At 36.5% G+C, this 12,914-nt stretch overlaps 1 protein-coding gene across 3 annotated transcripts in view; it reads right to left on the bottom strand.

The window, feature by feature from the left end:
- Window positions 1-5,860: 5,860 nt before the first annotated feature.
- The window catches only part of LOC107654758 (39S ribosomal protein L3, mitochondrial-like), a 12,086-nt gene continuing 5,032 nt past the window's right edge, over window positions 5,861-12,914 (bottom strand). For 2 of the 3 annotated variants that reach the window (XM_016441998.1, XM_016441999.1), the window contains exons 6-10: window positions 10,617-10,677; window positions 9,383-9,494; window positions 7,169-7,246; window positions 6,679-6,756; window positions 5,861-6,231 (exon numbers count right to left, since the gene is read on the bottom strand). In XM_016441998.1, the coding sequence (XP_016297484.1) occupies window positions 6,088-6,231; window positions 6,679-6,756; window positions 7,169-7,246; window positions 9,383-9,494; window positions 10,617-10,677 (473 nt within the window). In that variant the 3' untranslated portion in view covers window positions 5,861-6,087. Of the gene's footprint in view, window positions 6,232-6,257; window positions 6,552-6,678; window positions 6,757-7,168; window positions 7,247-9,382; window positions 9,495-10,616; window positions 10,678-12,914 lie in introns of those variants that run through there. The other variant, XM_016442000.1, reaches the window with a different exon arrangement.

The raw sequence follows: 12,914 nt of genomic DNA, 5'->3' as shown, positions 1-12,914 counted from the left end.
AAAACGATAACATAATACTAATATAATATCTTGTTTCTTGTCTACTTTGGGTTGTATTTGTAGTTTTTGTAAAGGAAAGAATGACATCCATTTGTAAAGCAAAACAAATATAATGACAGTTTAAATTATGCAAGCTTCTTGAAATCAGACCTTTAATACAAATGACATAAGCGAAAAGATCACTTCACGAATAGAAATATCAAGGGATATTTAATGTAAAATATTCAGATGCTTAGTGGATTCTCTGCAGTGACAGTCCAAAAAAGTGTATCTATTTTAATGAGTTGAAATCATTTTCCAATAATTAATAAAATGTTAATATTTTATATCTCATCACTCATAAGCCCAGCTGGGTCCTGCCTCTGACTAACCAGTGACTGACAGTCAGCAGTCTCTCTTACGTAACCATGGTGACACCTGGTCTCTCATGAACTCAAGACTTGGAGACTTTAATTGGAGTTCACTGAACTGAATCGGGGGGAGATCTGAATGGGTTAACAAGGCAAGAAAGTTTGATTGTGTGTTTGACGGCCGCAGAAGAGGATAATGGAAAACCTGATGCCATGAGTGTTGTCATGGCGATAACGATGGAGGGAAAAGATCAAAAGATCTCTGGAATGGTGGTGTGGCATTCTGCACTCATGATGATTGGATGATTGTGCATTGTAATGTCTGCTGGTTTGTCAAGGCAAACACATTCTTTAATATTAATAGATGATAATGTGCCCAAGCAGCGAGCAGTGCATGCTGGGTAACACAGAGAGCGTAGGCCACAGGGCTTCTCCTGGTTTGAGATGGCAGGCAGCGCTGGATTAAACCCCCACCCTTCCTTCCAGACCTTTCTTTCCCTCTGTAAACTGTTGTTTAGTTACATGTGGATTTTGGTTTGCTATGCAAATTGTACGGTGGTCCAGTAGTGCACAATACAATGAAATCTCCACAACACAACGGAAACAAGTCACAACACAACGAAATTAGCACAACACAATGGAAACAAGCCACAACACAACGAAATTAGCACAACACAACGGAAACAAGCTGCTACAGAACGAAATTAGCACATAACAATGGAAACATGCCACAACACAACAAAATTAGCACAACACAACGGAAATAAACCACAACACAACGAAATTAGCACAACACAACGGAAACAAGTCACAACACAATGAAATTATTCCTATGCGTTGTGTTGTGCACTACTGGGCCACTGTAAAACTGGAATTTATAATCTCATGTGTTTTTTGGATGGAATAGTAGAATGATGGGGTACTGAGCTATATGGGAGTAATGACCTGAATGTGTGTGTGTGTGTGTGTGTGTGTGTGACAGCATGGTGCCAGGACACTTCTGAGGAAGCACTCACACTAACCCACGACAAGGTCAGCTCGAGAGAAGCTGCTTTCAAAGGTCACCTTCTTCACACAATGAACATACATCAGATGAGATGAAAAAGGATTTCAGACAAAAGATTGCCAGGTAACTTAAAATGTTCTTCATTAGGTAACACATAAATTTACTGGATTTTATTAAAATATATAATTTAATATGAATGAATTAACTTTAGTCAGTTAGATCCAGGGATCCCTAGGATGTCACAAGAAACATTCAAGAGGAAAACAACAGAAAATGTATTGTATTAGTAAGAAATACAACTCAAAAGGACACTTGCTGGCTGCTTTTATTTCATCGTCTACTCCAACCCATCCATTATAAAATAATTTCAAGAATTTTCTTCTGATCAAGTTCATGAGAATATACATTCACTTAAGTGTTGCTGAGTAGACTGTAAATTAGTACAAGAGAAGTAGAATTAGTAAGTAGAGTGTAAATTAAGACAATTGTTTGGGATCAGTACAATTTTGATGTTTTTGAAAGAAGTCTCTTATCTTTTACAATTTAAAATATCTGTTTTCTATTTCAATATAATTTAAAGTTAAAATTATTTCTGTGATTACAAATCTTGAATTTTCAGAATCCATTACTCCAGTCTTCAGTGTCACATGATCCTTCAGAAATAAGTCTGGAGGATTTGGTGCTCAATAAACATTTCTTATTATTATCATTGTGGAAAACAGTTCAGAATTATTTGATGAATAGAAATATGAAAAGAACAACATTTGTTTGAAATAGAAATCTTTTGCTAGATGAATGTCTTTACTGTCTCTTTTGATCAATTAAACGCTTCCGAGATGAAGAAAATTATTAATTTTTTACCTCCAAACACTTGTAAGGTAGTGTAACAGTGAGATATATGGTTTTTTAATTCACTCAAAACGGAATATTCTCATGATTTACCCACCCTCATGTCATTCCAAAAATGAATGACTTTCTTTATCAAATAATAAACTGTTTATTGCTGTTTCATATTATGAAAGTAAATGGGATCTGATGTTGTTTAGGACCCACTGACTTTTTATATATATGGACAAAAAAACAGTTGAAAATGGCTTCAAAATTAAAAATTTCTTCCAGAGAAGAAAGACACTCATACAGGTTTGGAAGAAGGGTCAGTAAATGATGACAGGATTTTCATTTTGGGTGAACTATCCCTTTTTAATGTGCTATCATGTGCCAATGATGACCTCCACAGCAGTTTTACTGACACACATGGACACAAGTGTGCCTCCTTGGCTTGTATGTCTCTCCATCCACATCTGGCAGAGGTGTGTGTGTGTGTGTGTGTGTTTGTAGAGGAGGGGTGCTGTGCTGAGCAGGTGTGGTTACAGGAGGGGGTGTGACTGCTGTGAGGTTCGGTGGAGTGATCAAGAGCGATTTGGGGGCGGAAATCTGGAGGGACAGGATGTGTGTGTGTTCAGAGGATTAGATTGGGAGATTGGCAAGGCGTTTGGCATTACGCTCTCACTGGGGTCCACACACACACACACACACGTCACTACACACTCTGCGAGGCCGCAGATGTGCCATGGTTGGGGGGCAGAGCCAGAAAATCAAGACCCCACGGTACGGGCGACGGGTTAAACAATGTTTTTGGTTGCACGCATGTGTGTGTGTGTGTGTATGTGTGTGTGAGTACAAGCGAGTGTCTCCTAAGCTTGATAAGACAGTTTTTAGTGCAGTGCTAACATCAGGGAGTTCACTCATGCGACGATGCTAGCCTACTGAGATTAAAAAACTCTTTGCATTATGTATGTGTGCAGACAGCCCAAAACATTACTAGGTCAGGGCAGGCATCTGACACGTGTTTATGTGGGTTTATGAGGATTTATATGGGTTGAATCTTGATCGACCGCATTGCAAGAGCAGTTTGGCATCAAGACCCTCGATATGCTAAAGCCCACATATAGTCTTTCTGACTGGTTGAACAAACCAGCGTTATCATGTGTCACATTTCATAAAACATAAAATGTTATAAATAGATAAGATGTGCATGTTGGCCATTTAGTTGTCTAAAAAAATCCACGCTGACAGTTGTGAATTTTGATGGGGAAAATTAACAACAGAGCAAAAGGGAAGAAATTAGGACTAAAATGTAGGCTAATGCACAGTGCGCACGGTAATGATGGTGTCTGCAAGCTGTAGTGCAAACTGGCGGCAGAGGAAGGTTTTCTGACTGAATAATACATGAACACAATATGTGACAGCTCCGTTATTATCCATGAGACTCGCATAGCTTGTTAACTTTAAAAAGCACAACTGTTGCCCTCAGACATTCCAGGGCTAATGACTTTGAAATGGTTGAAATGTTGTTGAAATTACAGTAAACTGGCAGCTGAGGTTTCCACTATTTTTTATTTACCACGTGAAATGCAGTGGCTGTGTTTCACGCATTACGGTCATTTTGGTGATCGTATATTTAATATTTTATAAATAAAAAAAAAAAACTTTTATGGTCTACTTAGGCCTATATTGCTTAAGGATAATAATAATTTACCATTCTACATATAGTTTCAGGTAAACTAGGGCCCGTCATGAGATGTGGCCCAATTTACCTAAAATGACCCTGCATTTAAGCGATACATGTAATTTAATGGAAAACACTGTTATAATTCACCTCAATTGGTGCTCAGTAAAAGTTTCTTATTTTTATCAATGTTGAAAAGAGTTGTGCTGCTCAAGTTTTTCAAGGTTTCCTTGATGAATAGAAAGTTCAAAAGAATTCATTCTTAGAACATTCTTTTTTCTTATGTCTTTACTGTCATATTTGATCAATTTAATGCACACTTTCTGCATAAAAGTATTTAATTATAAAAAAAAAACATGGTAACTTAACCAGTTAAAAGGCTTATACTGTTGCATTTGTACCTTTTCCATTAAATAAAACTGTTTACATGTTTGTTAGTTTGAGTAATTTTGTTTTGTTGTTGTGCTTCCATAAAATGCCCACTGGCTGTATCCATTACTATGCTGGTGTTTCTTAAGAAAAAGACAAATATGATGGAGAGAAGATGACGTACATACAAAGTGTTTATGTGACCTTTCTTCAGTGTAGTAAGGCTGTGTGTAGAAAACAGGGTTTGAGGGCTTTGGACTCTAATGTAGCCACTCCATCCACACACACACTCACTTTCTTCATCAGTCAGTGAGCTTGAACTCATGCAACATTAATGCCTTGATTTATTCCCCTCACTTAGAGAGAGAGGGAGAAATGTCAACCATTGTCAGCATCTATTCATCTGTCCGTCTCCACCTCCTCCCGCTCTCTTCTCTAATGCACAGAGGTCAGCACAGTGTGTCCCATCAGGGTATCCTTACAGAGTTTTGCTGTCAGCTTGATGTATTTGCAACTTTACATTCATCAAGCAGATTGTCAAATAAGTTCAGAAATGCTGACACCACTTGAACATTCAAAAAAACTTAAAATAATGATGTTTAGTAATAAGTTGAGCAGGTGAGTTTTAGAAAAATAATACCATGAGAGTGGATTTCTCACATTTCTTATGTTTTGGGGTCATGTCTTTTCAAGATACATATGTGACCCTGGACCACAAAATCAAGGGTCAATTTTTTGAAATTGGGATTTATATATCATCTGAATAAATAAGATTTCCATTGATGTATGGTTTGATAGGACAATATTTGGCTTGAGATACAGCTATTTGAAAATCTAGAATCTGAGGGTGCAAAAAAAAAAAAAAAATCAAAATATTGAGAAATTCACCTTTAAAGTTTTCCAAATGAAGTTCTTAGCAATGCATATTACTAATCAAAAATTAAATTGATACATTTATGGTAGAAAATTTACAAAATATCTTCATGGAACATGATCTTTACTTAATATCCTAATGATTTTTGGCATAAAAGAAAAATCCATCATTTTGACCCATACAATGTATTGTTGGCAATTACTGCTATTGCTACAAATATACCTGTGCTACTTATAACTGGTTTTGTGGCACAGGATCACATATACAGTATGCATGAAGTTTTAGTTTAGTTTAATAGTAAGCATATTTAGTTATGTTGAGTATCATTTAGTTAACTGAATGCCAAACTGGTTTCAAATTCAATATTCATAGTAATTCATACCCTCTATTTCTTTAATTCCAAACTCTGTGTTATTTTATTATTAACATTTAAGGTAATTATTATTATTATTTCATATTAAAATTAATATTTATACAATATACAATGAAATAAAATTGTTAAAATTATTTTATAAATGTAATTTAATTAAATTATAAAATTGTATCTATAAAATACAATTTTGTAAAATTCATTCATTCAGTTATTTTATATCTAGACATACACATAAAATGATATAATAAATATATATACATTACTTCTACATTTATCTTAATTATAGATTTATTTTATATATAAAGTAATTACTCCTAATGCTTCCATGCAGTGCTTTATCGCTCCAGCATATGAAAATAAACACAGAAATGATACCAAACAGGTTTTATTGTTTAAAAACACAAGCTTTTGACACTTCAAAATGATTGTTGTAATACAGAAGTATGACTTTACACTCCACCTGAACCTGCATTTATGTGTTTACTTGACACTTCTTCAAATCTCAGCGCAGCAATGCTGAATCCACTAGATGAAAGACCCCGATCAAGGGTCACGTCATGCCCAATGTCTTTTACCAGCGTAAGCAGGAATCGTGGGGTCACAACCTCATTCAGCCATGGGCTCCCCAAACTGGAACATGTCCTGATCATAGAGGTCTTCAGGGATCTCTTCGTCTCCATCAGCAAAGAACGTGGGGAACGGCGGGTTCTTGTTGTTCTCCAACCGAGTGGGCAGAATCGAGTCCCTGACCTGATCGAGCAAACGTAAGCACTACATTTAAACAACTGGAGAAGAATACACTCCACTAGGTATTATAAAGTCATCTGTTCTTGAATGAAGTCAGTCTTTGAGAGAGTTTAACTTTCGGTTGAGTGTGTATGTAAGCAAACTCTACGAGACGAAATGCTGACCACATATGAACGATTCACTGATGCACTTTGGACACACAAACGCCTCTGCGCATTGATATAGATGAATCAGTCAGCACGAGTGTGCGCTAGCGTGCCAAGGTCAGTGCTTGTGCTGGCATGGACAGTACAGTATGTAACTCTTTTTTTAGCTGAACACGGCTGAAAGTGAAGACAGATGCAGAAAAGATAAAAGCAGATCCTTCACCTTCAGAAAGATATTCTACCTGAGGACAAGTGCATTTGACTTCGCACACTTGAGAGTTTGAGTATGTGTGAGGCGTTTTACCTTAACAAGACAGTTGCGGTGACCCGGGACAGAACCGTTGACGTAGAGGATGTTATACTTGGTGTTCACCCTCCATACCTGCCAGAGAAAAGAGCTTAGTGAAACTACAAATACTCACAAATGATTTTTCTCACCGGGTGACTTTACAGTAGGTGTCTCCTGAGACCAAGATATATTATGGTAGAGCTGAGCTTTGAAATTGTGCTTACTGTGTATTTTGATGTGTAATAATAAATGAATTCAGTTTGCTTACTTGTCATACTACACAAAATATACATCAAAAAATGTTTATGCCACCCAATATCTGCAATGCAGCATCATGTAAACTGCACAGTGCAATGCAGAGCAGAAGTATCAGCAGAACATGCCTTTGGCTTGATGGACAAATGAGAAGTACAAATGTATAATAAACATATGTATATACAATATTAATTTATATACAAGTTTCATAATGATTTAAAAGTACATTTGTGCATTTTGGTAGGTGTACCTTCAAGCCATGAGTGGTGTCGTAAATGTTTCCCATCCTGCCTGGCATCTTTTTTCCTTTAAAAACTTTTGCTGGGTCCTGAGAGCAAGGAGACAAGTTATTTTACTCATCCATTAACCATTCAAAGGGCATGCTGAGGTCACGCTAAACTCTCCTGACAGTCACAGCTACCCCGAATGACTGACGTGAAACCTCTCAGAGAGGAAAGTGCTTCGATATCTGAAAATATACAGTGTGGGGAAAATCTTGTGCTCCTGAGAAGAAATTCAATCAGTTCCTAGCATCTCTGTGACAAATACTTTATTGAACCTTTTCTGATAAGAAGTGTGCGCTGCAAACGCGAGCATTTTTGACGATCGTTTCAGTCCAGTCCGCTCGTTTTATAGCATTTAACCACAGCTGTCGTCGGTTTTTGTCTGGTAGTGGCAGCAGATATGCGATCAAATTTCTAATTTGAGGCTGTATTATGCCGATTGTGGCACCCAACATCACAACAGGATGATATTTTAAGCTCCTTATGTAGCCGAATCTGCGCTGGTTTGAATTGGCCGCCTCCAGTTTCCCCTTTGTTTGTTTTTTTGTTTTTTTATTATTATTATTAACCCATGATATATCAAATGTAAATACAATGCAGCATAAAATCAGGAAATATAACAAGAAACATATATAACAGCCAGGGGGAAAAAAACAAAAACAATTATAATGTAAAAGTAATACAAAAAATAAAATAAAATTAAATAATAATAAAACATAACATATTACAGAGGAATCCTGAAAAATGCACAAGTTAGTGTTTTCCTGCCTCCAGCTAGTGCGGTGACGTCGGCTGACCCTAGTCACCTGTTGGCCTGGCCGTGCGTCACTCAGAAAACAACAGACTAGTGGTGGGCGGTATGACCAAAAATTAAACAGGTGCTTGGAAACGCTGTTTTGTACTCATTTATTGACGAGTCGGCTGCGGTACGGCCAGCTGAAAGCGATGCTTCTCTGCCGCTCACTGCACAGAACAGACACTGAGAGAGACGACACTGCACCGGGAGAGTCAGACCTCATGCTCGCGGGGCAGCACTGGCGACATCTTCCAACTGATTTTGGGTTTATCCAAAAAAAGTCGCTAGGTTTGTCAGTATATATATTCTATGGAAAAAAGCCGCTAAAAGCGTCTGAAAGTTGCTAAATCTAGCGCTGAAGTCGCGCTCATGTGTGTGAGATGCGGGAGCTGATGGCTATGTCAGTGGATATTGTGGACGAGTTCTTCTGTGTCATCACGTTCTACTAGTTCTACAGCTTCAGTTTCGGAACTTTCGCGCTTAGTAACAAATACAACTGTGTCCTCGCCACAGTGCAACAGTGAAAAGAGACCCCTCTCAAACGCGTTCAGAACATTATTTAAACGACACCGGTATTGCGGTATTTTAAAAATTCATATCATAAGAAAAATAAACACCGGTATTCGGTATGAACCGGTATACCGCCCAGCACTACAACAGACCAATCAGAAGAGAGGCTCATGAATATTAATTAGACAGGCCAAAATCGACCTGTTATTAGCAGAGCTCCTGAGAGAGGAGCTGTAAAAATATATTGAGATGGTTTTTGGTACTTATACCGCAAAAATATATTCTTAAGGACATCAAAACCTAAAATAAAACTCCAGAAAGGTGTACAATATGTGACCTTTAAATCTGGATCGAACAGGAAATGACTACACTACTATTCAAAAGTTTACAGTCGTTTTTTTTGTTTTTAAGAACTTAATGTTTAAATCAAAACAAAAACAGTAATATTACAAAAAGTGTGAAATATTATTACAATTTCAAATATGGATGGTCTTAAGCGTCACATGATCCATCAGAAATCACTCTAATATTCTGATTTGGTGCTCAAGAAACATTTCTTATTGTTATCCATGTTAAAAACAGCTGTGTTGCATAATATTTTAGTGGAAATAGTGATACCTTTTTTAGGATTATATGATTAACAAAGTTTATAAAATAATTTATAAAATAGAAAAATACTTTTTTAGCTTTCTCTAAAAAAAATTCTTACTGAACTGACCACAACTTTTGAACAGTAGTTTATATATGAATAAACAAAAAAATGAAATACACTGCCCATGTATCATGCATCCCTAGAAAAAACACACAGCAATCACACTGCAAAGCCCACTAGCATGAAGTGATACTCTAGAAGTATAGAAATGACAACACTCACCCCTCCGGGCCCCAGAGAGCCTGGCCTCCTGTGTGTTTTAGTTTGTCCATGGGAAGCTGGCTGACCTTTGAACCCCCAGCGCTTCATCACTCCCTGAAAACCTTTGCCAATTCTACAATAAAAAGATCAACAGTTTTAATACAGTAAAGATGTAAACAGAATATTTAGTAATCATACACTGTGTAACAACATAAGAGTTGGATGAAGCTGCAGACAGGCAGGATCTCAGCCGTGAAATAGGGCTGACACGACTCAGATGCTATGATTAATCAAGAGTTCTATGAAGCAAGGCTCTTTTCATTAAAGGTGATGGGTCGCATTTCTTTCAATGTGTACTGTGTTGCCATCAAATCATTGCTCAGTTTGACACTGGATCAACCAATGGTTTGAGTTTGAGGTGGGACTATCCATTTTTCTGACCAATTGTAAACATTCAGGAACCTGTTTGAAAAAAATCATTATTTTTGCAATTTCATTTGGTGACACTAGTGGCACATTTATTGAAAATGCACAATTTCACACACTTTAAAGTATTTTAGAATATGATTCCTTTTCTATTATTCTAATAGAAAAATTCCAAGGACTCACTCCCTTAGATTCACACGTTCATTATTTCATTATTTGATGAATAGATGAGGCCCTTCAATAAAGGTACAAGGGAAAGAGTGAAATCAGGCACTCCCGTTTGGGACAGTAGGATGCATGCCTTCTGCTGACCAAAATATCAGTCAATCAAGCATTTTGTCAGCATAAGAAATACGCATCTCCCTTCATCCCATTTATGTCAGAAAGTAAAAAGAGTTTTGCAGAAAATCTTAAATTAATCTAAGAATGAGAGGAAAGAATAATATCTAGTGTTGATTAAATCATCAGCTCATGATCATGAAACTTCATGCACTGTCAGTATTACTAAATGGAAATTCAAAAAATACGGATAGATTCATATATTCCATGTCTTCCACTGGTCAAACAGACAGAGGATCCAGACCCATTGTTTGAGCCAATGTTGCTATGTCAGGCTGGGTAAACAATAAGCACTATTTTGAAACACTGTGTTTAAAATGGGAATGAATCTACAAATGGGTTATTAATTTTTTAGTAGTCTTTGCATATTAAGCTGGAATATAAGAATTTAACATGGAGAAAAGTACAGTAATCATTTTTTTAAATATTGATTTTATTAATTTAAAATCATTTTTAGTATTTTCCACTTTAAAACATGTACTTGACTCACGTTTTTGCTGTGACATCCACATATTGTCCTGGACGGAAGTGAGCTGCATAGAGAGGAGTGCCTAGACAAAAAAAAATTATAAATAAAATAATAATAATAATAATAATACAGAACACAGAAAGAAAACACATGAAAAAAACAACAAAAACAAAATAGAAATAAAACAACAACAACAACAACAACAACAACAACAACAACAACAAGAAAAACAGAAAAAACAATACATTACAAGAAAACAACACAACAACAACAACAACAACAACAACAACAACAACAACAACAAGAAAAACAGAAAAAACAATACATTACAAGAAAACAAGAAAACAAAAACAAACAAACATCAAGGTTTTATTTACTCAAACATGTAATTTAAGGGATACAGCTGAAATGACTTAATTCTTTATCTGGCGATAAGCAAAGAGTTCTGACATGTGAAGTAACCTGGTTTGATGATAGCGTTGTCTGACACACAAAACGTGGTGAGTTTCTGTTTGGGAGGAACTCCTGCATTCCGGAAAACCTCTAAATATCCTTCTGGCCTCTGTGAGAAAGACAGATTGACTTTCAATTACTTCAAGTGATTTACTAACTTATATAATCCTACAAAAGGAGAAAGGGAGAATGAAAAAGAGAATACATTAAAGCCAAACTGCTCTGCTGTGTTTTGGGAATTGACTGACTGGCTCTGGAGAGACTGAAGGCTCAGACTGAAGGTCAGGACAATTGACAATTATACTTCAAGCAGCACTTTGTGGCAGCTGTCAAATATAGACAGATAACACACAAATATACACACCAGCTTACTGCCAAAAAGGAAAAAAAGGGACACTGACCAGTTTTTTTTCACTACAAACTCCACAGAACAGTTTAGTTCAGCTGTTTTAAAAAAAATCCTCCCATCTATAACTGTTAGTCTTTTTTTTCCTAGCACATATAGAGAAAGACAAGTGAGAGAGAGAGGAGCGAGAGAAGAATACAATGAGAAAAGTTGTACAAAAGACAAGAAGTCCTGGTTTTCCGATTTGATTTCCCTTAACATGTGCACATACACACGCACATACACAAAGGTCTCTCCAGGAGCTCTTCAGGTCTTATTATACTCCCTCTCCAAAGAAGCAGAAAAGCTCTAGTCTATTATCCTGTTCCACCTCAGAGAGGTCAAGGACCGCCAGAAAGGTGAAGAGACAAGGGTTCGTTATGAGGAGGAAAACGTGCGTGGACAAGAACAGTCTTAATTTGAAAAATGTTAAAGACTTTTCTTTCTCACATGAAACGGAGAGACGTTTTTTCCACCCACAATCAGAGCCGCTGTGTGCCCCTCATACTCTTCCTTGGAGAGATGTTTCACGACATGACAGTCCTGCACCTGAGAGAGAGATTTGGATGTGTTAATGTCATATTTGATTGAGATGCCATGGGAAGTCCAGCTTCCTTGAACAAGCTTGGAAAAAGTACCATGCTCAGGGACACCAACTCAATGGAGGCTGATTCTGGTGTTTTTGCACATCTTTAACTATGTTTAACCATGTTTCCATACCTCAGCAGCACAATATAACAGACCAGATTAAACGTATTTATCACCAATGCATCAATTCAGTAGAATTTGGAGACTACGGTGAGATGTAGAGTTGTCACAACACGATAAACATACCCTACTGGACAATATCATTTAAAGAATCACAATATTGTTCTTAAATTATTATTAATATTATGTGTATATAACACATTCGAAGTGACTATCAATTTATTAATTCAAATGTAAATATATAAATTAGGGATGCACCGATACCACTTTTTCCAGTACTTTAGATACCGATACTTTTATTTTTGGTACTTGCCGATACAGAGTACCGATACCGATATTTTTATTGCATTTGTACATTTTTTTAATATTGGGTATAGAAACCAAAAGGGTATGTATAATGTTAGTTAGTTAACTTCATTTATCAAATAGATACAGTCAAACCTAAATTTATTCAGACACCTTCAACATTTCTCACATTATCACAGTTTATTCGCTATAGTTTAGAAAATGGTAATAAAATATGACAAGAACTCAGAGTTAAACTGTGTCAGAACAAATTCATCTTGATAATGTTATATAGTTATATAGATAATTTTGATAGAAAGGTATGTAATAGATTACAATCAACCAAAATAATTCAGACAGCTGTTAGTATGACAGTATTTACACAACTATAAATACTTAGTCGGGCAACCCTTAGCCTTAATGACAGCCTGTAGTCTCCTGGGCATGCTGTCACCCAGCTTCATGCAAACCTCAACTTCAGTTTTTTT

Source organism: Sinocyclocheilus anshuiensis, unplaced genomic scaffold, assembly GCF_001515605.1.
Source record: "Sinocyclocheilus anshuiensis isolate Anshui unplaced genomic scaffold, SAMN03320099.WGS_v1.1 scaffold195, whole genome shotgun sequence".
Taxonomy (NCBI): domain Eukaryota; kingdom Metazoa; phylum Chordata; class Actinopteri; order Cypriniformes; family Cyprinidae; genus Sinocyclocheilus; species Sinocyclocheilus anshuiensis.
The sequence above is the reverse complement of the archived record's forward strand: the minus strand, read 5'-3'. Positions and strand labels throughout refer to the sequence as shown.